The sequence below is a fragment of the Oryzias latipes genome, chromosome 2, assembly GCF_053564925.1.
Source record: "Oryzias latipes strain Hd-rR chromosome 2, Olatipes_Hd-rR_3.1".
Classification (NCBI taxonomy): Eukaryota; Metazoa; Chordata; class Actinopteri; order Beloniformes; family Adrianichthyidae; genus Oryzias; species Oryzias latipes.
The window spans coordinates 44837112-44861439 of NC_136238.1; the positions used below are offsets into that span (position 1 = coordinate 44837112).

At 39.9% G+C, this 24328-nt stretch overlaps 3 protein-coding genes across 4 annotated transcripts in view; 2 read left to right on the forward strand and 1 right to left on the reverse strand.

Annotated features, from left to right (window-relative positions):
• LOC144989024 (NACHT, LRR and PYD domains-containing protein 12-like) overlaps positions 1 to 24328 on the reverse strand; it is a 166787-nt gene that overhangs the window by 138650 nt on the left and 3809 nt on the right. The window lies entirely within an intron of this gene.
• LOC144989280 (uncharacterized) overlaps positions 1 to 24328 on the forward strand; it is a 160981-nt gene that overhangs the window by 108355 nt on the left and 28298 nt on the right. The window lies entirely within an intron of this gene.
• Positions 6874 to 17691, forward strand: LOC110013576 (uncharacterized). Its single transcript, XM_078941132.1, has 9 exons — positions 6874 to 6939; positions 7629 to 7674; positions 8906 to 8946; positions 10816 to 10965; positions 11352 to 13284; positions 13873 to 13944; positions 14124 to 14180; positions 14451 to 14504; positions 16520 to 17691. The coding sequence occupies exons 1-9, from the start codon at positions 6937 to 6939 to the stop codon at positions 16729 to 16731; spliced, it is 2568 nt and encodes an 855-aa protein (XP_078797258.1). The 5' UTR covers positions 6874 to 6936; the 3' UTR covers positions 16732 to 17691.

The window sequence follows — 24328 nt, forward strand, 5'->3', positions numbered from 1 at the left end:
TTATTATTTTTGGCCCACAGAAACAAAGAGAAAGTGTCAGCAGCTACCTTCATTCTCTGTCTCTTAAACCCTCAAATCAAGTCAGAAATCTAGGGGTAATCATGGACTCTGACCTGAACTTTAGCAGCCATATCAAGTCAGTAACATCAGCGGCATTTTATCATCTGAAAAACATTGCCAAAATCAAAAACATAGTGTCAAAGCCAGACCTGGAGATACTTATTCATGCATTTGTCTCCAGTAGGTTAGACTACTGTAACGGCCTGCTCACCGGCCTCTCCAAACGAGCTGTAAAACAGCTTCAGTACATCCAGAATGCTGCTGCTCGAGTCCTGACCAGAACCAGGAAGTATGATCACATTAGTCCTGTGCTCAGGTCTCTGCACTGGCTCCCTGTACCTCAAAGAATAGACTTCAAAGCAGCTCTGCTTGTGTACAAGTCTCTCCATGGCCGAGCACCAAAGTACATCTCTGACATGTTAGTGCCATATGAACCATCTCGTACTCTGAGGACCTCAGGGGCCGGCCTCCTGTTGATTCCCAGAGTCAGAACTAAACAAGGGGAATCAGCGTTTCAATATTCTGCAGCTAAAATCTGGAACAGCCTCCCTGAAGTCGTAAGACAGGCCTCTTCTGTGTTCATGTTCAAATCTAGACTTAAAACATTTCTGTTTAGCCGTATATGACTGAAAGGTCCTACCTGCACTTTTCTTTCCTTTCCTTCCTTTATTTTTAAATCAATTTTCAATATTTTTTTTTTTCTTTTAAAGTAAATTTTACGTTGATTATTTCTATGATGTATTGTGATTTTAATGCATTTTTCTGTTTTGTGAAGCACCTTGAATTACTTTGTGTACGAATTGTGCTATACAAATAAACTTGCCTTGCCTTGCCTAATTAGCCTCCGAGTCTTCTCCGTGCACTTGGGATTTAAGTTGAAGGACCTTAGTGACATTGATGTCAGAACTAGTCATTTGTTGAACTTCATTGCTTTCTGCAATATTTAAAAATTATGTCTGATAAACTGTTAAACCACATTGAATCTTATATTATTTTTACAATTACATTAGATTTTTTTCCCTTCACACGGCACTATCCATCTCAGTTGAGCTTTGCATGTCCCCACGTTTTTTAGCACCCCTCCAAATTGTGTCCTTGTTTTCTCATTAAGTAAGCAGAATAAGGTTTGCTTTGTTTACATTTTTTAAATTTAAATTAGTTGGTTTATTTGGCTACCTTTAGCTTATTGTTTTTTTCCCTCCTTTTTCAAGATTCATTCCTGATGCACACCCAAACCCTGACATTCTATGTCCCCACTTGGACATAACCACATCCAAAACCTATTTGAGTTTTTGTCCCACACATCATATAACTTACTTACATCTTTATTACATCCACATTAACTTGGCCATCTTAAGCATTGTAGCTAATAGGGTTTTCCCTCCTTTTCTGAGGAGTCAGTTCGGATGCATACACAGACCCTGACATTTTGTGTCCCCACTAAGACTATACCACTTTTAACTTTGCAGACCTATTGTAGTTTTTGTCCCACATATTGTTTTTTCATGAGTGGAACTTCAATAACCTACCTAAATATGTGTTGCATCCAGATTTAGCTAATTTACAAGCAATAATCTGGCTAATTTAAGCATTGTGGCTAATCCATTTTTCCCTCCTTTTCTCAGTAGTCAGTTCTGGTGCATACACAGACCCTGACATTTAGTGTCCCCACTAAGACTATACCACTTTTAATTTTGTGCACCAATCCAAGTTTTTGCCCCACATAGACATCTTTCCAAAAATGGAACTTTAAATAACTTGCTTAAATATGAGTTACATTCAGATTTCATGAATTTGATAAAGCCTTAATCTGTCTATTTTAAGCGCTGTAGCTAATCAGTTTTTCCCTCCTTTTCTAAATAGCTACACATGGTGAATACACAGACCCTAGCATTTTGTGTCTACTTCTCGAACTCAAACTACCATGTCAACCTTTAAGATATGGTTCTGTTTTATTGTTTGTACTGTGATGTTTAATTGTGTGTTACTTTAAAGAAGGGCTCTTTATAAGCAACTTAATATGCTTTCATGCAATTTAATTCAATACAGGTTATTTTTTCAATACTTTAAAAATGCTGGATTGCTGGAAACAGAACAGCGTTGTGCAGTTGTGCAGCACATTTGTAATAAGTTTCAGAGTAGAACAGTTTTGATGTACTGTCTCTATTATTTATGTAGCCAGACTAAAAACAAAAGTGTGCAGAGATAAATTGAATAAAGCAAATGTTAGAATATCAAGTGCAGCTACAACTGGATGGATGAAGGTTGACACTAGTTCCAGCCCTAGTCTGTAGGGTAGTCAGTCCTGCATGTTTTCAATATGACTCTTCTTCAACACAGGTTGCTTCAACCCCTTAACACCAGAGATGTCGTTGGTCACACCTCAATAAAATTTCTTTTGACATACTGTAATATTTTATTGTTTATGCGATCACCATGAATCAACTGAATCTGGTGTGGGGAAAATCGGCTTTTCATACCAGCTTTGCACCATTTGTAAAGTGTTTTGTCACAGCGCAAAGGTGCTTTTCTCTACAACTGAATCAGCTAATTTACCTAGATCCCATAAGCACTTCACTACTGTGAAGAGCTGCATATCAGCGCAAGACTTCTTTTTCCCACTCCAGAACCCACTAGAATTACACTAACTGCGTCAACGGTTGAAGAGTTACGGTAGTCAAAAAAATATAAACTGTTTGGAGCTAAAGCCCTGGTGTAAAAGGATGAATCTGTGAATGGGGAACGCTGCGTTTTTCAGATATCCTTGCCTACTAACAGTTATTATTCATCACCAAGTGTCTGGAACGGCTGCTCCTGGGACACATCAAAGACTCCCTTCCTCCAACCTTCGACCCCCACCAGTTTGCTTAGAAAGCAAACAGATCAACGGACGATACTTTATCCATCACCATCCACACTGCGCTGAGCCACCTGGAACACAGAGACACCTACGCCAGGGTGCTCTTTGTGGACTATAGCTCAGCCTTCAACACAATCATTCCTGACATTCTGGTCAGCAAACTGTCTGACCTAGGACTCCACCCACTCACCTGCTCCTGGATCAAGGACTTCCTCACAAACAGACCACAGACAGTCAAACTTGGTCCCCACTTCTCCTCCAACCGGATGCTGAGCACAGGCTCCCCACAGGGATGTGTGCTGAGTCCTCTGTTGTACACACTGTACACAGCAGACTGCAGACAAACCCCACACCACCAACACCATAGTGAAGTTTGCAGACGACACTACTGTGGTGGGGCTGATCTCTGGAGACGACGGGACGGCCTACAGAGATGAAGTCCTGAAACTGTCAAGGTGGTGTCAGGCTAATAACCTCATCCTGAACACCACCAAGACCAAGGAGATCAACCTGGACTTCAGGAAGAACAGAGCAGATCCACCCCCACTCTACATCAATGGAAACTGTGTGGAGAGGGTCCACAGCTTCACCCTCCTGGGCACCACCATCTCGGCCGACCTCACATGGTCTGACAACACCATGGCCGTGAGCAGGAAGGCTCAGCAGCGCCTGCACTTCCTGAGAATACTTAGGAAGAAGAGCCAGGAGCTGCTGGTAACCTTCTACCGCTCAACCATCGAGAGCATTCTGTCCTATGGCATCACAGTGTGGTTCTCCCACTGCACTGAAGCAGAATGGCAGTCACCCTCCAGAGTCACGCTGCCTTAGCAGGGTGACTAGCATCATCATTGACTCCACCCATCCTGCTTTCCCTCTATTCAACCTCCTGCCCTCTGGAAGGAGGTACAGGTCCATCCGAACCAGGACAAATAGACTAAGGAACAGCTTTTATCCACAGGCAATTACCATACGGAATACATATACCTCCACCAACCACACCGTACTCTGATTTTTTACAAATACTAAATCACTCACCACTACCCAACTCATCTCATTCCATTCTATTTTGTCCATACATATTTAATATTTAACAGTTTCTGTACATATTGTTTATTTTTTGGTAGAGATGTAAATACAATATTTCTATTTCTATTTTTATTTTATTTTATTTAATTTCACCACTTCAAGGCTGCTGCAATTTCATTGTATCCCCATGTACAATGACAATAAAGATTCTGATTCTGACACCTAGATCATGTGTGTCCAGCCAGTTAGAGCAGTGTTAATTGGAATACAGGCAGTAATGTGACCCTTGGTCTCCACTCCTGTTCTTTAATGACCGTCAATATAAGAGCTTATAGAGTTTGATGATGGGCAATATCTCAAGTAAGTGGCCACAGAATTTTTGGTTTTATCTTAAAGAATTAGATTTGGCCCAATCAACTACCACATTATAGTAAAAGTATGGTAGGGAATTTAGTGAATCCAGTAGGTTAATTTTTGAGTATGGTAGCGAGGAAATGTGACTAGGTTAAAGAAGTCAGGGTTAAGAGTGTTGATAGTTTCTATTTTTGTGTGTTTATATCATGAATATTTTACTCTTTCAGTTAAAACTGTCCTAAGATTTGCGCAATTCTACCTTGGTTTTTGACACATTTGATTTTATCATATTGACAATTGTTTAACTTTGTTTAGATATTTTTTTCTGTCTATAGATTGTGCAACAAAGACACTCCTTATTGTCCCCGCTTTTCTACAGGCTGAAGTTAGTGCACAGATCCTACCACTTTGAGTCCCCATTGAGGCTATAGTTTTTACTTTATCTCAAATATCTCAGTAATTGTCAAGTAGACTAAGAATTCTTTTAGTAAAAAACGACTAAACTGCATTATAAATGTATTTCTGGAATATACAAAAAAAGTTTTAATGTTACTAGCTTAAGCAATATACCGATGGATCGTTTCCCTCCCTTTTTCTATTGTCACTTTTACTTCACACACAGACCCTGATATTTTATGTCCCCATTAGGACTATACCCTCCCCCACCCACACTCGCTAGCTGTGTCTGAATTGTCTCCCTACTTCCTCACTACAATAAAAACTCATCGGCTGAATTTTTTTACTTTTATCTCATAAATGTACACATTTTAAAGTAGTAAATGTATTACTTTAAAACACTTAAATCACATGTGTCAGACTGGTGGCCCGCGGGCAACATCCGGCCCGGCCAACAATTATATCCGGCCCACGAGATCATTTTATATGTCTTTTTTAATGGCCCGGCGATATGAAGCGCCAATAGAGAGACAGCAGCTGCCACGGCAACTCTGACTACCGCGGGAGCGGCCGGGCAATTGTCTGGTGCGCAAATGCAGCAATGCAACTTGCCTCACTTTCCCTGTTGCCAAGTAATCTTGAAGCAGCTTAGCGCTACTACGGTGTTCCCAAATGACCACTTTGCTGATAAATTGAGCGCACTTCGCACTGAGTTCGTCCGGCGCTTTGGCGACTTTGACGCACAGAAAAGTAATTTCGATTTGCTTCGGAACTCGTTCACTGTCGACGTGGAAACTGCACCTGTAGAGATGCAGATGGAGCTGATAGAGCTGCAATGTAACGCGACGTTAAAGGCAAAGTACGACACTGTGGGGCCCGCACAGTTTATTCACTTCATTCCTGAGGCAATGACCGAGCTCCGTCAACATGTAGCTCGAACCCTGTGCATGTTTGGCAGCACATATATGTGTGAGCAGCTGTTCTCTGTGATGAAAATGAACAAAACGTCACACAGGAGTCGTCTCACAGATGAAGACCTGAAGTCCATCCTGAGAATCTCCACAGCACAGAACCTAAGCCCAAACATAAATGAACTTGTTGCCAAGAAAAGAGGCCAAGCATCAACCTCTAACAAACTGGCATAAGTGCAAAAAAATGGAATGTTTTGATTTGTTAAGATTTTAATTTTTACTTAAAGAACCATTTTTATTTTCAGATTTCTCTCCAGCATGTTCAAATGTTCAGTTTTAATGACAGGAGAGGCTATTTGAATGGAGAGCAAGATATTTTAAGTTTAATTATTTTTTGAATGATAGGCCTCTATTGTATACTGTCTGTTTGGATTCATGTTCACGTTCAAAAAAAGTTTTGTTTTAGTTGGTTCAATAAATGTTTATCCTGTTCGGCCCACAACCTATGTGTGTTTTGAGTTTTTGGCCCACTGTGCATTTGAGTTTGACACCCCTGACTTAAATTGACGACGAAAAAGTCATACATTAATAAGAAAAAATACCTAGGTTGTCTGTTTATCTGAGCCATGCTTGAAGATGACAGATGTGGAGCGTTTTGTTAAGCTTTAATTCAGGATGGATTTCACAAACAGTGAAATGCTGAACCTTTTAGCGACTCAAAACCAAATTATCATTAGTGTAGCCAGATTTCCAGATTTCGGTGTTCGTAATGCAGGGTTCCATGTGTAAAATAAGGGGCTCAGAGACACATTTGGGTGTAGCGGACCGCCACTTTATTCTGTTTTAAAAAAACGTTTCTTAACTAATTGGTTAATCATTTTTGCATATGTTTAACAGCTGGATTACTTCTCTGTACCACCAATTTGTTAGTTTGTTTTGTTTATCTCTTTTTTGCAGTTTGTTTACTATTTAACAGTTCTTTCTGAACATCCAAGACAGTGCTCACCTGTGTGAGCTGTAGACTAAATCAAACGTACCCCAAATATTCATGTTTTTTTTACTCCTTACTTAACAGTTTAAGAGTCTTTATTTATGTTCAACAGCTGTGTTTCTTCTCTCTACCTCTTAATTATTTGTCTTCTCTCTACCTCTTAATTATAGTCTGTCTTTTCGTGTCACTCAGACAAAGGTGGTGATCACCTGTGTGACCTGTAGAATAAATCAAACGTACCCTAGAAAACAGTTTCTTTTTCAGCAGAACTCTGACTGAGCACACCACATTTTTCTCCGTCACATGTGAAGCAGAATCCTCACTTTAACCAAAAGATAATGGTAAGTTGTTATTTATTTTAATATATTAAAGATGTGGAGGTAAGAGTAGATTTTTCAGTTTAAAAACCGAAGACTGTTAGCAATTTCCTCCATGATGGCTAGCAGGCACATGTGGTGTTAGCAACAGTCTGGAAATGCATGCATGGTTAGCATTACAGTAGCTTGGAGGAGTCCAGGTACTTTGAAGGGTGGAATCTTATGATAAAAAAAATATTTTTTTTAATGTAGAGGTAGAACAGATTTTTTCCCCCCCATCAAAACTGGGGTTTTGTTAATGAAATAGCCCAGGCTGAGGCTGCATGATGAAGCCTGGGCTAGCTTAGCTAGGCTGCAGGTCCCCACGGTCCCGCTGTAATATAGCAAAATATAAAAAACGCCCAATACTGTGTAGTAAAGAAATATAATTTTGTATCAAATTTCCAGAACTTAGAGACGGAAAATACCTAAAGCTGTTCTGGGAGTCAAGAAAAGCTTCAGTTGCTTTTCCTAATTTTTTACTGACTCGGCAGCCATTTTACTTATTGTGTTATAATGCAGATGGGTTAATGTGGGGGAGGGGTTGCTACTCTCAAAGGTTTTTCTCTATTAAAATGCTTAATTTTACACGTCATTTCGTTGTTCATTGAGCACTGATGAATGCTGTATTTTTATTGATTTATTTACAAAACGTAAATGACTTTTGCCCACAGGATGAACCAGATGAACCTTTGAGAGGAAATAGTCCTGACAGGAGGGGTGAGTACATTAAAAAACGCTGTCCATTATTCAATTATTCTTATAGCTGACCATTTGTATTGGAATGCACAGACTGCAGGTACAATGATCTGTTGCTTCAGTCAGTAATGAGTGAAAATACATCCATAGTAAACTTAATGCCCTTCACACCAGGCTGTTTATTTTATTTTATTCAGCATTTTAATCTGCTAAAATACCAAAGTCAAAATAAGATAAGGTGCAGTCAGACTATTCTTGCTCTGATGCCTCTTTTTAAACATGGGTTAACACTTGTTTCATGATATTTTTCCTGTCCTTCAAATGATTCAAAATAGAAATGGAACAATTAGATGCCTCAATAAAAGCATGTGGTGCCCAGTGGCCCCCAGCTCAACTGTTCGAAACGTTTGACAAAGGCTATGTCAGAATTGCCTCCCTATCCCCTAACTAGTGCAGGACTATCTGGTGACCTGAATTTTAAAAGTATGTCTAATACAATGCTCAATACATTTTTTGCTAAACAGCAATATGCTGTCACAGATTTCATAAAGTAAAAAACCCAATAAATACGAGCATTTTACTAAAGCTTTTTATGAATCTACTTTGTTCTGATGATACAAACTAGGATTTATAAATACATGTAAACAAATTTGTATTAATTAAAAAGTATAATTTTTTTATTTTAATTTCATAGAAAATGTAGAAACGCAACCTTAGAGAGCATTGATGCACACTGGCTTTTCGAATAGACGTCTGTGAAATTTCTAGGGCAGTTGATTTTGGAATTGTAAATTCAGACAGCACTACAAAATGGCGAACGCTCTATAAAGTGCACTACATAATGACTAGGGAAGGAGTTCGGACATAACCAGTTTCTCCTGAGCCCGCATTTAGTGGTAATAATAATGCTAAGGATGATGACAGGTTTGATTTTTTCTGTGCTTTTCCAGACTGTTACAATGTATGTCCATCATTCACTGGTCAGTCATACTTTTTGATTGTAACGTAGCATTTACTCCTCCATAATTTGATATTAGGTAGAGGTCAAACACATACATAAAAAGTTATGGTGCAGAGCTGTCTTGAATTTACTAAGGACAACATACTATATGTCATGATCTGAGGGATGTAAACACATACACCTTTGACATTTCTTTATACAGTGGTCTTTTAATAATGTTAGAGAAAACCATAAATTCACGATTCTGCTAATGTTTGGTCTAATTAACACTGATGCTCTATTTTTGTCCAGCTGAGGTGACTGGCAGACCCATCGCCAAAAAGAAGAAAGAGGTAGGTAGCTTTATATAATTTGTAAAAGATCTATTCTTACAACTCAAAAGCAGGTCTTCACATTTGAAATGTTGGAAATTGTTCAATAATTTAAGTTTAGTTGAATTAAATCTGTATTTTTCATGCAGAAACTTTCTACACCAGCAGCTCAGACAACTCTCTGTTTTATGGATATCAACTAAAGGTTTAGGTATCAAATTACTGCAGTTCTGGTTTCTAAAGAAAATGTACAAAGCTTGTTTTGAAATACAGTAGTTTCTAGTTCTTTAAAACCATATTTTATCGGGCGCGGTCTCAGTTATGGGTGATTTTTCTGTATTTAACACATAAAAAAGGCACACTAGGTTTGAAGGCGCGGGCACGTGAACACATACAGGTAAAACTTGCATGCTAGTGTGTGTTTAAAAAAGGAAATGGGAGCAAAACTGAGATGGTTGTAATTTATTTTTTTCAGTCATAAAACAGCATCCAAAAATCCATCAAAGTCCTCATCTTCGATATTTGAAATGCACAGCCCAGCTAAATTTCTATCAAACACGCCAGCTTCTCTTTCGTCATTGTCAGACTCCGTCTCGTGTCCGTGCGGCTCCTCTTGAATAATGCCGGCTTTTTGGCACTTTGAAAGTGGTTCAAGCAGACACGTTACCCGAAGCTTCTACAATCCATTCACAAACTGTGGCGTAACTCGCCTGGCACTGCCTCCCAAAACAATAAAAGCAGACTTTAGCTGCCCCGTTGTACGTATTGCTACTGCGCTGCTCCCGTTCTTCTCGACATTGAGGCTAACCGGGATGTCTGAAGTTAGCGGCGCATCGTCCATGTCGGTGATTCAGCTGGGCAGGATGTGTTTGTCTGCAATTTTTAGTGCAGTATGAGTGGAAGATAAACAGCTTTTCATTGTAATCCACTTGAAGTTACTGCTGCACCATAATCCTCCCCCAGATGGAAAGATGACGCCGTTTCATAAAACTAAAGCAAAAAGCTTCCTGTAAGTGTTACTGCCCTCAGTCTGACTGCAGAGAACCTTCTCCAAGCTGATTGTTAATCCATCGGTCAGTCACCATTTTTCCACAGAAACTCAGCTGCGTCATCATGACTGTCGGAGTTCATTTTGCAGCTTCCTTCGCTTGTGAACCATGGATTCATTCATCATGAATTTTCTGCAGTTGCTCCCATGTTCCTCCATATTGCTGCAGTTAAAACTGTGCTTCAGCCATGTTGTAAATAATGTTCATGCCCTGTTTTCATGCCGTCTTCTTCTACGCCCCACAACAACACATTAGGCGCACTGCCTCATAGGGCGCCCCCCCCCCACAGTTTGGAGAAAATGTAAGACTTTTAGGTGCGCCTTATAGTCTTGAAAATACGGTAATATCTGGATCTTCTGCTGCTATTCTCTTTCTCTTTACTTGATTCTCTGCACTTCACAACTCTGTGATATTGGTTCTGATGGTGGAGCTAAGTGATGAAAGAGAAACAACAAATCAAAGTAGCTAAGGACCATGCTTACAGCTGTTGTCATGGGGGGGGGGGGTGAAAGTAATGCACCCCCTTATTTGATGAAGTATGCATTGAAAAAGCCCAAAACACGATTTTTTTTTCAAGTTGGTTCTTCTCCGTTTTAAATAATCTATATATGCTATAAAAGAAAGTTGCTTGCTGTTAGCAGAAAAGACCAGTCATTCGACCAACGCTGGTCTTTTACTGGCGGGGGATTAGAGGGTTTTATTACCTTCATTACTTATGTAAAATGAACAGATATTTATAGATTTATACATTGTAAAACTAATGGCTTCATCAGTACTTTACATATTTAAATTTGTTCATGATTTAAGAACTTCTAAGTTGTTTTAAACCTTTACATTACAGACTTTAAGTCAACAAAAGAGGCTCAGGAAGCGGCTCCAGAAGCTAAAAAGACATCACAGAAAGTGTGAGAAACAGTACAATAAAGCCCAGATGAAGCTGGCAGACAGAGAAAGGGAAAGGACTTTGTGTCTTCAGAGTTGCCCTAAACCAGTAAGTTTCACCTCCCATTTTTACAGACTCACACAGAGCCCAGATTTTTGATTATTTATTTGCAAATGTTCTTGTTATCAGAGAAAAATTGTAATACTTAAGGCTGGTAGAAACTCTGCGAAATAATAGATAATAGTAAACTGATAATGCTTGCACAGATTTTTCTCTCCAAGCACCGCTACTACCGCGTGCCTCTGGCATCGCATCGCGCCCGAGAAGGACTGGTCTAATGGAAAAAAAAAGTATAATTAAAGATTTGTCTGCGAGCCACATGTGACCATCAAAAGAGCCATATATGGCTCGTGAGCCATAGGTTCCCGACCCCTGGTGTAGCCTCATTTAAATGTTTGAGAAAAATGCTAATATCTTACATTTTTTTAATTTAGGTTACCAGAGAAATGCCGGGTCTGTCAGAGGAGTCTCCATCCTCCTCTGGCAGTGGGGAAGAATATATCCCTCGAACAGAGAGTGAAGGATCCACAGATGAAGAAACGGCTGTACAGCCCACCAGACAGCCACAAAGAAAGAAAAGGAAAGAAACAGAGAAAAGAGGTATGTCCCAGTCTGGGCCACTGGCTGAAAAAGAGCAGGAAGCCTCCTCAGATGATGCCTCTGTTGTGGTCATGACACTGAAGAAAAAAGAAGATGGCAGACGTCTCTATGACAAGACCTTCTACTGTGTTTTTTGTTCTAAACCTTTCAAAAAAATCTCTCGCCATTTACAATCAAAGCATAAAGATAAGCCAGAAGTTTCAAAGGCCTTCCTGTGTCCAAAAGGTTCAAAAGAAAGAAAAATTCAGCTGAGTTTACTGAGAAACAAGGGAAACCGTATTCACAACAACAAGGTCCTTAAGGAAGGAAAAGGAATGGTGATCCCTCGTCAGCAAACCAGTGGACCAGTAAAAACCAGCGATTACATGCACTGTGTGAACTGTGAAGCCTATCTGAAGAGAAAGTCCTTATGGAAGCACATGAAGAGATGTCATCTCAGTAAGGAAGTCAAAGGCTTAAAGCCTGGAAAAACACGAGTTCAGGCCCTTTGTGGTTATGCTCAGCCTGTTCCTGACAATGTCAGTGCACAGTTTTGGAAGATGGTACTTGAAATGCATAGCGATGAAGTATCTGAAGCTGTCCGGAAAGAGCCTGTGATATTGAAGTTTGGGGAACACCTCTATGGTAAACATGGACACGACACAACAAAACATGAATACATCAGACAAAAACTTCGTGAGACAGGACGCCTTGTTCTACAGGCAAAGAGATGTGGCAAGCTGAAGAGGATGTCAGACTTCTTTCTACCATCTAATTTTCCTCATGTCATTAAAGCAGTTCACATGGTGGCGGGCTTCAATCAGGAAACCAGCACTTTCAAAAAACCATCTTTGGCACTTAAGTTAGGACACAACTTGAAGAAAATGGCAAATATAGTCGAATATGAAGCCATGGTTGCAGGAGATGAAGAAACTATTAACAACATTCACATGTTTAAGCAAATCTGTGAGACAAAATGGAGTGAACTTGTATCTTCACAAGCCCTCAGGAATATGAGTGAGGCTAAATGGAATGCTCCTCATCTGCTTCCCTTTGCAGAAGATGTTAAACAAATGCATGATTATATTGCCAAACAAAGGAAGGAGTGCCAGGCAAACCTGGAAGCTGAACCAAGTAAGAAGCACTGGGCAGATCTTGCCAAAATCACTTTGTGTGAAGTGATCATTTTCAATCGCAGAAGAGAAGGAGAGGTTTCCAAAATGTACCTCCATAGCTTTACACTTCGGGATACTTCCCAGAGTCACCCGGATTTGGAGCTTGCTTTAACAGACCTGGAAAAAAAGCTCTGCAACCATTTCCAGCGGATTGAAATCAGGGGCAAGCGAGGGCGAAAAGTACCCATCCTCCTCACACCTGAAGTAGTGACATCAATGGAGATTCTTGTAAAGACTCGATTCAAGTGTGGAGTGCCTGATGACAACCCTTTATTTTTTGGGAGACCAGATGCAGTCACTTATTTCAGGGGGTCAGATGTCATTCGTCACACTGCCCGAAGCTGTGGAGCCAAACACCCAGAGGCACTTTCTTCTACAAAATTGAGGAAACATGTTGCAACCATGTCTAAGGTCCTGAACCTGAAAGATAATGAAATGGACGACCTTGCTGACTTCTTGGGCCATGACATCAGAGTCCACCGCCAGTATTACAGGTTGCCAGAAGGGACATTACAAATGGCAAAGATAAGTAAGGTCCTGCTGGCACTGGAGCAAGGAAATCTGTCAGACTTTAAAGGAAAAAATCTGGATGAGATTCAAATTGATCCTGAAGGTAAATGACTGTTTTTAAATCTGCCTGTACAAGCAGTCATACTTTTCTTCTTCTATTTGTGTAATTTTTACTTTCATTAGCTGCGGTTACGTTGACAGAAGAAATCGGATTAAACCCCTGATCAGACTAAAAATATTTCATGTAAACACACCGTTTGGAATTACGTTCAGTCAAGATGCAGATTGCGGCATTGATCGCATGGATTTTAAATTAATCCACAGCTCAATGTTGTTAGAATGTATTAGCCTGACCATAACCCTCCTTCTGTGTCTGTTCAGCCAAGAATAAAGCACTGACCGCACATATTTAGAAAATTATGAGCAAACAGGCCATAATAAAAACCATAACAATAATAAAAGCATATTTAGATGATCATCTTGCTCTATGCTGCAGCTTTGTTTACAACAGAAGTCGCTATTTCTTCTTCTACGGCTGTTTCATGTACTTAAGAGAGTAATAAGTGTGTCATATAACTTTATAACGTTTTTCGGGGCCCATGAACACAGTTCAATTCTAATCCGATCATTGATCTAAACAAAGACATTTTACACATGGAACTCCAGCTATTAAATGTTGTATCTTTTTCAGAGGAAATAACTCTGGACCCCTCTGACAGTGAAGACGAAGCCAACATAACTGTCCAGCAAAGTACACCACCAGGTACTGCTGTTGGTTTCTGATAGCCTGTAGAAAGAATAGGATTATCTAAGACCTACAGTGGGGGATTTTTATTGCTAGTAATTTTCACAAAGCAGTGATGTTGATGTTCTTGTAACCACTGTAGATAAATGTATGTCACAACAAAACAACCTTTTCTAAGAAATGTGTTTTTTCTTCAGGTTCAGGGAAAGAAAAAATTTCAACAGACCCTCAAGAATGCACTGTGCTGGAAAAAGGTATTGGTAGTATTTCCTGTGTGTAAATAAACAATATTTACCAATAATCCAGACTTGATCAAATATTGTTAAGGGTTCACACTGTGAAGCACCAATTTTTATTTTTTTATTTTTTACCTTACTGCCATTTTTATGAGATGTCACAATTCCTAACTCCATGCCAACAAGGAAACACTGCCTTGGTTTCCATATGCAGTAGTTGATCAAAATGAATTTAGTGGAATTCTCAAATTTGACTGAATTGTCAATTGTCTTGTTTTTATGTGTCAGATGAAGAGATGCCAGTGCCAGTGGAGCCCTCAGGAATATCACCTCTTGGACATGGTATGTTCCTATGTTTCTTTATTAAACTGTGTCCCCCCTAGTCCTTTTTGCTAGAAGCCAAATTTAGTTTAGATCAAAAAGTAGAATCTGCTCAGTCATCATCCAGATGATTACTCAAGACATTCATTTTACCCCCCATTTCTCTTTTTTCCACTTTCTAACTCTTTGTCTCTCTTACAAAACCTTTGCTGCTACTGAAAGCTTTTTGGGTTTAATAAATGTTTTCCTGTTAAAAGGAAGTTTTGTCATCCTTATCGTCTTCCTTCTTCATGGAGGTCAGACTAATTCTATAGAATATACCTTAAGATAATTAGACGCTGGAAATACTATCATCAAATAACACCTCCAGCTCTGCCTTCTGTCCCTTTCTCAGAGACTCTAAACCAGGGGCCAACCCTGGTCCTCAAGACCCTCAACCCTGCCTGGTATCCAGCTCTCCCTGCATAAGTGCTGACAACCTAAACCAGGTGTGCTCAGTCTATCAGGTTGTATAATCACTTGATTCAGCCAATCAGCAGAAATATGGTGAAGGAGAGCTGGAAACCAGGCAGAATTGTGGATCTTGAGGAGCAGGGTTGGCCAACAACATGGCTGCTCTCACCACAGTCTTCTTCACAGTTCCTTTCATTCTTTTGTCACATACCACACCTGAAACCTTCCTCCACCCAATCCAACCTGCTTGCCTCTCCATTACTTTCTCAGACTTTGTTCTCTGGACTGTTGACCCAAAGCACTTAGTCATCCACCGTCTCCACCTTAGCTCCCTGTATCCTCATTGCTCCTCTTGAGTTCCTCTCGTTTACACACTGATACTCTGGCTGTTTGCAGCTGTCCTTTATTCCTTTTCCTTTCCAGAGCACATCTCCACCTCTCTAGATGTTCCTCCACCTGCTCCCTGCTCACTACAGATCAGCGCCATCTGCAAACTTATTGATCCACAGAGATTCCTGTCTAACCTCATCTGTCAGTCTGTCCATCATCACAGAAACCAGAAGAACCTCAATGCTTATCCTTGGTGCAGTCCCACCCCAACCTTGAACTTATTTGTCCTACCTACAGATCATCTTTCTACTGTCTTCCAGCCCTCATACATGTCCTGAACATCTCAAATGTTATTCTAAGCTGCTCCAGACTTCCTCCTCCAAACCACAGCTGGATCCTGTCATAGACTTTGTCTGGATATACAAAGACACAAAGCAGCTCCTTCTGACATTCTCTGTTCTCCTGAAACATGACAGCAGATGCTGTCCTCTGTAGAGGAGAGCATACTGTTGCTCATACATTTTCACCTCTGACCTCAGTCTAGCTTCCACTACTCTTTTCTTAATTTCTTTGTAACTCACCAGATTTATTCCTCTGTATTTTCCGCAACTGTGCACATCTACCCTCTTCTTAAAAATGTAACCAGAACGTTTCTCCTCCATTCTTCAAACATCTTCCTTCTCTTTAGGATTCTGTTCAACAGTCCAATCAGAAACTCTGTTAACAGGACCAGCTGCCTTTCAACTTTTTCCTCACTTTATCCTTACTCTTATTTTCTGCTCCACAACAGCTACCTTGTCTAAAAGCCCACAGGATATCCACTATTCTTCTTTCCATCATGATAGTCAACTCTATTTTTCACTGTTTAAGTCAGTACATTCAAAGTAGTAATCAGTGAACAACCCACTCTGTGGATGATCACTGATCTGGTGATCAGTTACTGACACAACTTTCTGTATTTATCTGATTTTGGTGTCTGCACATGAAAACATTGTCCCTCTTTGTGGACACATTACATTGCCATCACTATGGTTTGAAATGCTCTCCTGGGGTTTGTGACCTGCCAGACTCAATTTTTTGTTTTTGTTTTTTTCCTTTTGCCAGGCTCCATTTAAAAAAAACAGTTTCATGTTCCTGTTGCTTCCTTTTAATTTTACATTATCATAACAATAGCACTGCACTATATATATACCTGTCTCTCCTTATCTATCGTTTATTTGAAAAAGTTTATGTGAATATTGTTTTTTATTCAGGTTTATCCAGGAAACGGAAATGGAGTGACGAGGAAGTGGAAGCTGTGGAAAAAACTTTAATGGAGTTCATCACAATGAGGAAAGTCCCTGGAAAAAAACAGTGTCAGTTCTGTATCCAGACCTCACCTACAGCATTAAGCAACAGAACATGGGAAGGTATCAAATATTATGTCAAAAATAGAATTGATGCCTTGAAAAGAAAGGAAAGGTAAGCTGGACTTATCTGAAAGAATTAAATGACAGGCTGTTGTTTAAATTTGCTGTTGTTTTTTTGTTTTTATTTGACCAAATTATGCATCAGCGCTTTTTTATTTAAATTTTAGCAGTCATGCTGTTAAAAACCTTTTAAAGTTGCATGTTTTCTGTTTTGTTCCTTGCTTTGAGATGAGCAGACATATTAAGGCTGATGGATTTTTCATGTTTAACAGCAAAAATAAAGAAGTTATTGGCCTGGCTAAAAGCAATTTTGACTCTGTGAATATATTTTTAAATATTATTAGAAATTGCATGCAATGTCTAAATATTGTTTCTAATCTGGGGATGATTTTTATTAGTTTTTCTCTCTCAAACACAATTCAGTAAGAGCAACCCCTTGTGGTGATTTGTGATATTACAAAATAGCAATGTCCTCAGCAGGTTAGGAAATTGAGACAAAATTTGAACAATGAAAATTTAATATATTTTTATATTTTATTTGTCAATAATCAACAATTAATTCCACAGAATGTGTTAAACTAAAAACAATAATTTTATTTCATTTAGAAAATGGTGTCCCCACCTTTCCCCACTCAGTCACCATGTATCATGGGTCTGTAAAAACAAGTAGGTGTGTGTGTGTGTGTGTGTGTGTGTGTGTGTGTGTGTGTGTAAAGGGAGCCACGTGCAGCAGAGGCAGTGCGAGCCCGCCCAGGAGAGACGGTGACAGGCGCGGTGGGAGAGAAGGAGAGAACAGTCTGAAAGAAAGAAGGAAAGTCTGAACACAGGACTAGCAGAAAAAGGAAATTATCAGCAAAGATGAACGTGATGACACTGGACCCCTGGATAACCTTTTAAACTGTATTTTAGATATTAAAATGTGGATGGGAGAGAACTTTTTGCGGCTCAATCAGGACAAGACTGATGTATTGGTTATCGGTTCTGAAGCTGAGAGAGATAGGGTCCAATTTTATCCGTCAACCCACTTTATGAAAATATGTGATACAGTAAGGAACCTCGGTGTGATTTTAGATGCAGATCTTAGCCTTGAATAACACGTCAATCAAGTAACTAAGACTGCATTTTACCATCTCAGAAATATCGCCCGAGTGAGACCCTTTCTCTCTAGAGCCAGTGCTGAAATCTTAATTCATGCATTTATTTCATCAAGATTAGATTACTGTAATGCCCTCCTTTCTGGGGTAAAGAAAACCACTATCAATCGCGTGCAGCTAGTCCAGAACTCTGCTGCTCGCCTTTTAACGAGAACCAGGAAGAGGGAGCACATTACACCAATCTTAAAATCTTTGCACTGGCTCCCCGTCAGCTTCAGGGTTGATTTGAAAATTCTTTTAATAGTTTTTAAGAGTGTCCATGGTCTTAGTCCTTCTTTTATATCAGACTTGCTTTTACCGTATGAACCACCTAGAGTCCTTAGGTCCTCAGGTGCAGGCTTGCTGAAGGTCCCCATGGTCAGAACAAAAAACCACGGCGAGGCCTCATTTAGATACTACGGGCCTCGTCTGTGGAATAGTCTGCCTGAGGATGTGAGGGTTTTTAAAAAGAAATTAAAGACACACCTTTTTAAATTAGCTTTTAATTAGATTTTATGTCTTTTTATGTTTTATGATGTTTTAATACATAATTTTAACATTTTACTTGTTTAATTTTTATATATATATATATATATATATATATATATATATATATATATATATATATATATATATATATATTACTTTTATATTTTATGATATTTTATTATAAATATTTATTCTTCAATCTTTTTCTGTTTTATCACATCATTTTATCATTTTATTTGCTTAATCTAGAATTTTTATTCTTGTATTTTTGACATTTTATCATCTACATATCTAGAATTTTACTTGTATACTTTTTATGATATTTTAACACATATTTATTTTATTAGACTGTTTACGAGTGTTTTCTCACCCTTGGCTGGGGTGTTTGGGTCTATACTGACACCCCTGCCAATAGGAGGACAGGGCAGACGGCGCCTTCTGGTTTCTCTGGTTTATCTTTATTTATTTTTTTTCCACTGGTGTTTGTCTTTGTGTATTTTATTGTGTGGGGCTAATTTAATGTATCTTATTGTATTTTATTGCATTTGATTTTGTTTTTATGTACAGCACCTTGAGCTGTCCTTGCTGTCATGAAAGGTGCTATATAAATAAAATTAATTTGAATTTGAATAATGTGTTTATTATAGTTGTCCGGGAAATATATTACTCTTTGCTTTCTTTCGGTTAAATAAGCCCAAGAAGACATTGGCTGGTGTTTATTATAGTTCCAATCACGCACCATATGCAAAACTTCATGATGAACTAGGGTATGTCCTTTAATTGACATCACAGCCGTTTTCAAACCCATAATCAGTCAGTCTGCCGATTTGAAGGGAGACAAATAGTCACGTAGCTGTTTGGTGAAAAGGTGTGACCAACACTGAACATGGACAACAGAAAGAGGAGCAAATTGTTCCAGGAAATTAGAAACAAAATTATAGACAAACATGGTAAAGGTAAAGGCTAGAAAACCATCTCTAAGCAGCTTGAAATTCCTGTGACCACAGTGGCACATATTATTCAGAGGTTTAAGACCCACGGGACAGTAGTCAACCTCCCTGGACGATGGAAGAGGAACATTGATGACAAATTGAGGAGACGGATAGTTGGAACTGTATCCAAAGAAACCAGAACAACCTCCAAAGACATTAAAGGTGAACTCCTAGATCAAGGTACATCAGTGTCAGTTGCACCATTCGTGGTTGTTTGAGCCAGAGTGGACTTCATGGGAGACGACCAAGGAGAGGACACCACTGTTGAAAGGAAATCATACAAAAGCCAGACTGGAATTTGCAAAAATGCATGTTGACAAGCCACAAAGCTTCTGGGAAAATGTTCTTTGGACAGATGAGACCAAACTGGAGCTTTTTGGTAAGGCACATCAGCTCTATGTTGGTAGACTCAAAAATGAAACATCCAACCAAAAGAACACTGTCCCTACTGTGAAACATGGAGGAGGCTCAGTTCTGTTTTGGGGCTGCTTTGCTGCATCTGCCACACTGTGTCTTGAAGTTGTGAAGCTCAAATGAAATCTCCAGATTATCAAGGCATTCTGGATAGAAATGTGCTGCCTAGTGTCAGAAAGCTTGGTCTCAGTCGCAGGTCATGGGTCTTCCAACAGGACAAGGATCCAATACACACAGCCAAAAAACCCCAAGAATGGCTAAGAGAAAAGCGTTGGACTATTCTGAAGTGGATTCTATGAGCCCAGGTCTGAATCCCATTGAACATCTGTGGAAGGAGCTGAAACAAGTGGAGCAGTTTGCTCATGAGAAGTGGGCCAAAATACCTGTGGACAGGTGCAGAAGGCTCATTGACAAATACAGAAAGTGTTTCACTGCAGTGATTGCCTCAAAAGGTTGTGCAACAAAATATTAAGTTATTGGTACCATCATTTTTGTCCAGCCCTATTCATTTAGTTTTTTTATATAATTCTGTTAATCAACAACTCAAAAGTAATGGCTGATTTTGAAGATTAAATTTTCAATACATTTTAATTTATTGTTACTTTTGAACGCTTCAAGTCATTTCAGTGAGCATCGTGGACTTTCTTTCTTTAACTGAGGGTTACCAACAATTTTGTCCAAATGCAACTGCGTCAAACATGAAAACGTCCGAGTGACCACTCGGAAACGTAAAAAAAAAAAAATGGTGCCCTGGAAATAGCCCACCACCAAGTCCCCACAAACAAGCCATAAACCCCCAAACCAACCAAACCAAACCAAAACCAAAAAAGACGAGGCCGCGTACGAAGCCGACACATACACAAGGGTGCTGATGTTAGTTCCCCGAAGCTTAGGGCTGGACTCTCTGGGGAACACAGAGGGGGATGGCCGTCCAAACACCAGCTGGCACCAAGGGAGGAAGGGTGGAGCAGAACCAGACAGCTCAGCATGCGGTGGAGACGACACGAGGATCGCCGTTTTTGGACCGGCGAATCAAAATGAGAAAAGGAGCCAAAGATGCTGCATAAAAATGACAAGTAAAACGTCCATAGATGAGAGACAGGTCCTACAAAGAACCAATCCAAACGCTGGTTAAACTATCGAATGTACACAGCAGCTTTAACAGAAAAGAAACAAAACAGAAAGTCAGCCTAATAGAGCCAGCATCAAGTCTACCTGAATGGAAATCGCACAGAAAGCACAGTTTCTCAGAAAAGAAAAAAAAAGAAAATTGATGTGGACAACACACTGCAAAGTCTTCATTAAATCAAACGTCCCACCTGAACCGGCAAAAGTCATCACAATCAAAGAAAGTGAAGAACTGCACAAATTTTAATAGAAAATAATATTTAAGTCAGCCGCGCACACATCCTTACCAAAAATGAAAAAATACACAACAATGGATGTAGACATTGACCCAGACCCAATATCTTCAACAATTTCTTTTTTTTCATCTTTAAAGGTTTTATTGAAAGTATTCGAACAGTCCCTGAAAAAAACTAGAATAACTGAGGCTGATAACTCCACCTGGTTGGGAGGAAGTGGGTGAAGATGGTGTGAGGTGTCAGAGCTAAGCCAAGGCTAACTCAACACCAGCTCCCTCTGCCCAGCATCTTCTAACCCCATCATCATCTTCAGCACTGGCCTGCCACAGGGCTGTGTTGAGCCCCTTTCTCTCTATCATCAATCAAAACTGCAAACCCATTGATCCTTCGATGTCGGCTCTTCCTATCATTGTGAAGCAGAATTCACCAAGCGTTGGATTGTTCACCCACTAATAGGGAACGTGAGCTGGGATTAGACCGTCATGAGACCGGTTAGCTTTACCCTACTGATGATGTGTTGTTGCAATGGTAATGCCATGCATGGACCTAAGAACATCCTTAAGTTTGCGGGTGACAGGGAAAAACAGAAAAGCTCTAACAATGTAATCACAACATTATATGTGATGATAGGCTAACAGCTTCATTAACATTAGACAATAAAACTTTTTACTCGTTTATTTATTAACATTTACTAAACCACGGGTGTTAACAAAAACAAGAGGGTAAAAAACTACTTAATCCAGTATGGCGGAGTTAAATGTTAGCTGACAATTTAGGTAACAGTCTGTAGAGGTCTATGGGTGACGTTATAGTTGATTTGTCCAGTTAAATAAATGTGTATGAAAGGATAGCAGTAAAAATACACTTCAGGTTATGTACCAAAACGATACAGAAGTGATCTGTCATATAACCTGTAGTTAGAGGTGTGACGCCCCACCTATTGGAAATTGTGTTCTTTAAAGCTCAACACTGCAGCCATGTGTGGGAGGAGCTACCAGTTAAAGTCATTGTTTCATCGCTACATGGAGCGGTGTCAGTGTACATCTCACATACAGTGCATGGAATACACAGAGATTGTTGTGAGATCAGGTTTATTATTTTCAAGAGTTCTGCATGGTAATGATTAGGGGTGTAACGGTACACGTAGTTGGACCGAACCGTTTCGGTACAGCACTTTCGGTTCGGCTCACGTTCGTACCCAGGGCTCCAGACTAACTTTTTTCACTAGGAGCACAGTGGCCCCTAACTGAAAATTTTAGGGGCGCAACCAGAAAATTTAGGGGCGCATACCGTAAATCAACATTCTAACCAAATCTACTAATTTCCACTGTATTACTAATAAGTGCTTTAATAATAGATGCAGAAATTACAATGAGCTGTTTCAAATTCAGTGTCACATTTTATTCTGCACTTTTGAAGATGCAACAAAACAAAAGCATCGCTGTCATGACAGTACAAATTTATCTTTGTGACACCAAATAGGTGCAGCCAAGATGCACAATAAGCGTGTTTGAGATCACCCAGGTGAACTCAACGCTGCGCAGATCACCTGGGGCCTGTTTCACAAAGGAGGTTAAGTGTAAACTCTGAGTTCATAAACCCGGAAATCAGGGAAACCCTGGGTTTTCCGTTTCAGAATCGGAGGTTTGTCAAACCAGAGAAAGCAGAGTAAGTCAAACCCGTTTCTGAAGGAGAGTTAACTTTTACTCGGAGTCAGTGTCCATGGTTACTTATGCTGTGAACCTAACCTGGTCGGGAGCAGGTTTTATTCTCCAAACTCGAAGTTTTTGCCGGTCCCCTCCCCTTTTTAAAGACGAAGCACTATATTTCGCTTCAACCTTCATTGCCCACATTTCCGTCACGCGATCTAAGTGACAAGAATGGCTTGTCCTTTTTTGGAGGACCCAGTAGACGAGGAGGCTGCATTAATTCGTAGAGAATTACATTTACGTCGTACGAGGATTTTGAGACCTCGACTCGATGTTTTGTCATTTCCCCATACGTTTTTGTTTGAGCGTCACCGTTTTTCGTTGCAGTCAATCACATATATAAAATGAAAACAACATTAGGTCTTGCTATGTAGATGTTTCATATGTCAAATATATTTATACTTCATTTTTAGCTGCTGCCATGTTTCTTTTAATTCCTGCAGGATTGCATCTACATGAAAATGAAATCAGGGACATTGAATTAGATTAATGTAACAATTACTTTTTGGAAACACAATTTTCTAGCACTGCTTACTTTCTTAATCCCATATAAACCTATACCACTTGATCAATACAGGGGTAGTGTTGCAGTGTGTGTGTGCTGAGCGGGGTGCAATCCACGAGAGACAAGGGGAGGGGCGATTGCAGGTGCAGATGGGGGGGGTGGGGTGAGCACGGATGAGGAGGACGGAGAAGGTGTCATTCCCAGAATAACTGTTTTGGAGTCATTCTTATTCCGCTCTGGAGGTTGAGGGTTTCCAACGGGAAGTGAACCCCGAAGGAGAATTCCCTTCAGCCCTGAAGGAAATCTCCCCTGCGCTTTTGACCACGCACGGTCGGAAAGACGAGAGAAAAGAAGGAAGTCTTTGCGCAGCGAAAGGTTCAACAGTAGACAAAAGTTCACTTTTAAAAACACAATTGCATGTATTAATATTAAAATGACCAACGTTTGCTAGAGGGGAAGGTTAACAAAAAAGTCCTCTAAACATTACCGACGTTAAATGCATCCCCCCCCCCAGATTGGTTCTGTACACTATGCAGCATTTCATGCAATTACACCAGGAATAACACTTCAAAAGTACACCTAAATATCACCATTTTTTATTTCACACCTTACGCTATTTAAAAAGTTATTACAGTCAATATTTATAACAATGATTTAAATGCAAACTTAGGCATTAACCTGAGCAGCTATGTTTTCCACGCTAACTGTCTCTGTTTTGTAGATGCAGCGGTGTTGCTTTTCTTCTGGAATATGTGCTCATATTCACTGCAACTCTGCAGCAGCACGTCAAGTTCAGCTGGCGAAAAATATGCAGACCTCTTTGTTTTCACGGTTGCCATGGTGACTCGTGATATCTGCGCTCCATTGATAATGGCTTCTTATAGACGCGGTGCGCACGCTCACCTCCGAATCAGTCCACTCAGAGTTGATTGATCTAACGCGGATCAGCTGCTCTGAAACTGAAAACTCAGAGTTGTCAATCTCTCGATTGACCAACTCAGAGTTCAGGTTTGACCTCAGAGTTGGTTGAACCTCCTTTGTGAAACA

Coding starts and splice junctions, on each gene's coding strand:
- LOC110013576 (XM_078941132.1), top strand. Junction 7,675..8,905: donor AAATAGTCCTGACAGGAGGG/GTGAGTACATTA, acceptor ATTTTTGTCCAG/CTGAGGTGACTGGCAGACCC. Junction 13,945..14,123: donor CCAGCAAAGTACACCACCAG/GTACTGCTGTTG, acceptor TTTTTTCTTCAG/GTTCAGGGAAAGAAAAAATT.